At 51.9% G+C, this 3,858-nt stretch overlaps 1 protein-coding gene across 1 annotated transcript in view; it reads left to right on the top strand.

Annotated features, from left to right (window-relative positions):
- Positions 1-3,858, top strand: part of FANCE (Fanconi anemia, complementation group E) — a 22,703-nt gene that overhangs the window by 15,580 nt on the left and 3,265 nt on the right. The window contains exons 10-15 of the mRNA XM_011945524.1: positions 488-532; positions 852-920; positions 1,238-1,381; positions 2,270-2,393; positions 2,621-2,699; positions 3,472-3,538. Coding sequence (XP_011800914.1) covers positions 488-532; positions 852-920; positions 1,238-1,381; positions 2,270-2,393; positions 2,621-2,699; positions 3,472-3,538 — 528 coding nt within the window. The remainder of the gene's footprint in view (positions 1-487; positions 533-851; positions 921-1,237; positions 1,382-2,269; positions 2,394-2,620; positions 2,700-3,471; positions 3,539-3,858) is intronic.

Here is a 3,858-nt window from a genome sequence, read left to right as displayed (position 1 = left end):
ATCTCCTGACTGTGATCCGCCTGCCTCGGCCTCCCAAAGTGCTGGGATTACAGGCATGAGCCACTGTGCCTGGTGACAGCTGGGTTTCATTTGGACCTTGTCTAGTTTGGGTTCTTAGGCACTTTTCAAGATAGAGACTTCATGTTCTTGACTTTTTTTTTTCCCCTCAAGACAGGGCCTCTCTTTCCCCAGGCTGGAGTGAAGCTGGGATTACAGGCATGCACTATCATGCCTGGCTAATTTTTTATTTTTATTTTTGTAGAGATGGGGTCTCAACTAGTTGTGCAGGCTAGCCTTGAACTCCTGGGCTCAAGTGATTCTCCCGCTTCAGCCTCCCAAAGTGCTGGTGTGAACCACCATGCCTGGCCTCTTGACTTTCTTGAATCATCTTTGCCGGCTAGCTCCCACTGACTTGGGGAGCCGGAACCAGGCTTGGGGTCATGCTGCTGGGGGAGGGATGTGGCAGTGACTGGGCTCTCCTCCACAGGACCAGCTTCCCAGGCTGCAGCAGCTGCTGAAGACCTTGGAGGAGGTGACTGGCCCCACCCTGTTCCCCATAGCCTTTCTTCCACCTTCTACCCAGATCCTAGCTATGCCCAGGGAAGGCCCAGTGCAGTGATATATAAGCTGGCTGGGGGAGGGGGACTGGAGTAAAGTTCTGAGGACAGTCTCTGAAGGAGCTTTTCTTGAACCAAGTGTAGACTTACCATCTAACACCAGGTAACTTCCTCTTCTCTGGTAGTGCCTTCCAGGATCTCAGCCACTCCTTCTGCCAACTGAAGGGGCGGCTTCAGTGACTTGTCACCGAGGGCTCTGCCAGTCTTAACATGAGATTTGATTTGTCTCCGCAGGGGTTAGAGGGATTGGAGGATGCTCCCCCAGTTGAGCTACAGCTTCTTCACGAATGTAGCCCCAGCCAGGTGAGTCCAGATAGACTGCCTGGCTCTGAGGTTACATTCTCTCTCCTTTATCTTTTTCTATTTAAGTTTATGTTTTCCTACCTCACGTGGGAAATGTGGGAGGGGATTTTGTTGTTTTTTTTCTCAGTGATAGGGGTCACCCTCTGTAGTTTCTTTTAGCCCCTGGTTCCTTCCCCTAGGGCAGCTCTCCCAGACTTTCTTTGCTCTGGAGTATCTTTGCCCCGCTCCGTCTGTGGCCCAGTTGCTTGAGACAGCCTAGCAGAGGCAGAGTGCATGTCCTGGTGTCCTTTCTCCCCCGTGCCCCACTCTGTCAGCAGATGGACTTGCTGTGTACCCAGCTGCAGCTCCCCCAGCTCTCAGACCTCGGTCTCCTGCAGCTCTGCACCTGGCTGCTAGCCCTTTCACCTGATCTCAGCCTCAGCAATGCTACTGTGCTGACCAGAAGCCTCTTTCTTGGACGGGTAGGTATATTGGGAGGTACTCAGAGTGCCAAGGACAATGGGGAAGAGCATCTGAGCCCTCAGAAGGGTGGTACTTGAGAGAGAGGATTCCCAGCCTTGTAGACATCTGGGCTGTTTGGGCAGCCTGGGGCAAGGAAAGGATCCCTGCTTAACTGGCAGGGCATGGACCCCCAGGCCATCTACCCACATGGCATCTAACTTCTTTTTTTTTTTTTTTTTTGAGACAGAGTCTCACTCTGTTGCCTAGGCTGGAGTGCAGTGGTGCGATCTCCTGCCTCAGCCTCCTGAGTAGCTGGGATTACAGGTGCCTTCCACCATGCCTGGCTAATTTTTGTATTTTTATTTATTTATTTATTTAGAGATAGAGTCTTGCTCAGTCACTCAGGCTGGAGTACAGTGGCGCAGTCTCGGCTCACTGCGACCTCTGCCTCTGTGGTTCAAGTGATTCTCCTGCCTCAGCCACCTGAGTAGCTGGGACTACAGGCATCCACCACCACACCTGGCTAATTTTTGTATTTTTAGTAGAGACTGGGTTTCGCCATGTTGCCCAGGCTGGTCTCGAACTCCTGGCCTCAAGCGATCCAGCTGCCTCAGCCTCCCAAAGTGCTGGGATTACAGGCGTAAGCCACCATGCCCAGCCAGCATCTAACTTCTCTCTGGGCACCAGAACCTTTCTAGAAGCTGATCAAGGGACTTTCAGGGATTTGGGAACTGAGCAAGAGAGGTATATATCTTTTCCAATGGGTGGGTCCATGTGAGTTCTAAGTAAAAGAACTTTTTCTTTTTTTTCCTTTGTAACATGTATCACCATCTGAAATGTGTGTTTGATAAATGCTATGCACTTATTGAAATGAAAAGAATTAATTTTTTCCTCCCTGTTGGCTATAGATCCTCTCTTTGACTTCCTCAGCCTCCCGCCTGCTTACAACCGCTGTGACCTCCTTCTGTGCCAAATATACCTACCCTGTCTGCAGAGCCCTCCTTGACCCTGTGCTCCAGGCCCAAGGCACAGGTAATTCTGGAACCAGCCCCAGGCCCAGTAGCTCTGCCCTCAGTTTTCTCAGCACCCTTCACCCCAGAGTGGCCCTGGCAGGAGTTGGGTATTCAGTGATTAAAGATGCCTGCTGCTTCCCTGACAATGCCCCTATAACAGGCTGGGCATTCTGTTACCGCCTCCCCACTTTCCACCGTCTTCTACCATTTCCGCCCAGACTTCCCCTTCTGCTTTCCTCTACCCAGGTCCTGCTCAAACAGAGTTACTATGTTGTCTTGTGAAGGCAGAGTCCCTGGAGCCAGATGCACAGGTTCTAATGCTGGGGTGAGTGTGCAGGCCTCCATGCTGTCCCCACCGCCACCTGTTCCCCCAGGCTACAGTGACATCACATGTGTTGGGCCCTGCAGGGAAGGCTCACCTTCTCTAGGGAGCCTCATGTATGTCATCTCACTCCATCATCTTCCTCCTCCCCTATGAGTCCTCTTTGCCTTTTGTTCTCAGGATGCACTCTCTACTCCTAGTTATTTTTTAGGGGACCCTTGTGTCTCACTACCAAATACTTTGTTGTCAGCTCCTGGGACTTTTGGGGTGTGACCTTCCTGGCAGTTTTATGAGCTCTGCAATAGTGTCTGCTGGGGCTTGTGCCAGCATCAAGAGGTCTCTGACTACCCTTTTTTTTTTTTGCGGAGGGGGCAGGGGACAGAGTCTTGCCCTGTCGCCCAGACTGGAGTGCAATGGCGCGGTCTCTGCTCACTGCAACCTCTGCCTCCCGGGTTCATGCAATTCTCCTGCCTCAGCCTCCTGAGTAGCTGGGATTACAGGCGCCTGCCACCACACCTGGCTAATTTTTTGTATTTTTAGTAGAAACGGGATTTCACCATGTTGGCCAGGCTGGTCTCGAACTCCTGACCTCAGGTGATCCACCTGCCTGGGCCTCCCAAAGTGCCACTGTGCCCCACCCCTGACTACCCCTTTGTTGACTAGAGATCTTGGCTGTCCTCAGGGCCTTGCCATGCTGTGGGAGTTGCAGCAGCAGATAGATACTCAGGCTTGGGTGAGAGGCCAGGCATTTCTCACTAGGACCCCTGCTTTGCAGACAGATCTTGGAGCTGCCCTGGAAGGAGGAAATTTTCTTGGTGTTGCAGTCACTCCTAGAGCGGCAGGTGAGCAGGCTGTCCTGGGGAAGAGTGGACAAAGAAGTGCTGCAGTCCTTGGAAGGACATGGGGTTCTTGGGTTTCTGAGTCCTTCAGTGGATGCAGGGTCAAGTAGGACAGCTGCCCTACAGCAGCTGCCTGAGACCGTGGGAGAGACCTGGGGCATGCAAAGCTGGTAGCAGAGAGCTGAGCACATGGTCACTTCAGCTCCACCTCTTACTAGCTGGGGGGCCTTGGGGTGGGATTTTTGACGTGTGTGTGTAAATTTTATTTTATTTTTGAATAGGTAATAGATTCGTATGTTCACAATTTTTTTTTTTTTTTTTTT

Source organism: Colobus angolensis, unplaced genomic scaffold (assembly GCF_000951035.1).
Source record: "Colobus angolensis palliatus isolate OR3802 unplaced genomic scaffold, Cang.pa_1.0 Scaffold24, whole genome shotgun sequence".
In the NCBI taxonomy this organism is placed as follows: Eukaryota; Metazoa; Chordata; class Mammalia; order Primates; family Cercopithecidae; genus Colobus; species Colobus angolensis.
This window is presented reverse-complemented; position numbering and strand designations above follow the sequence as displayed.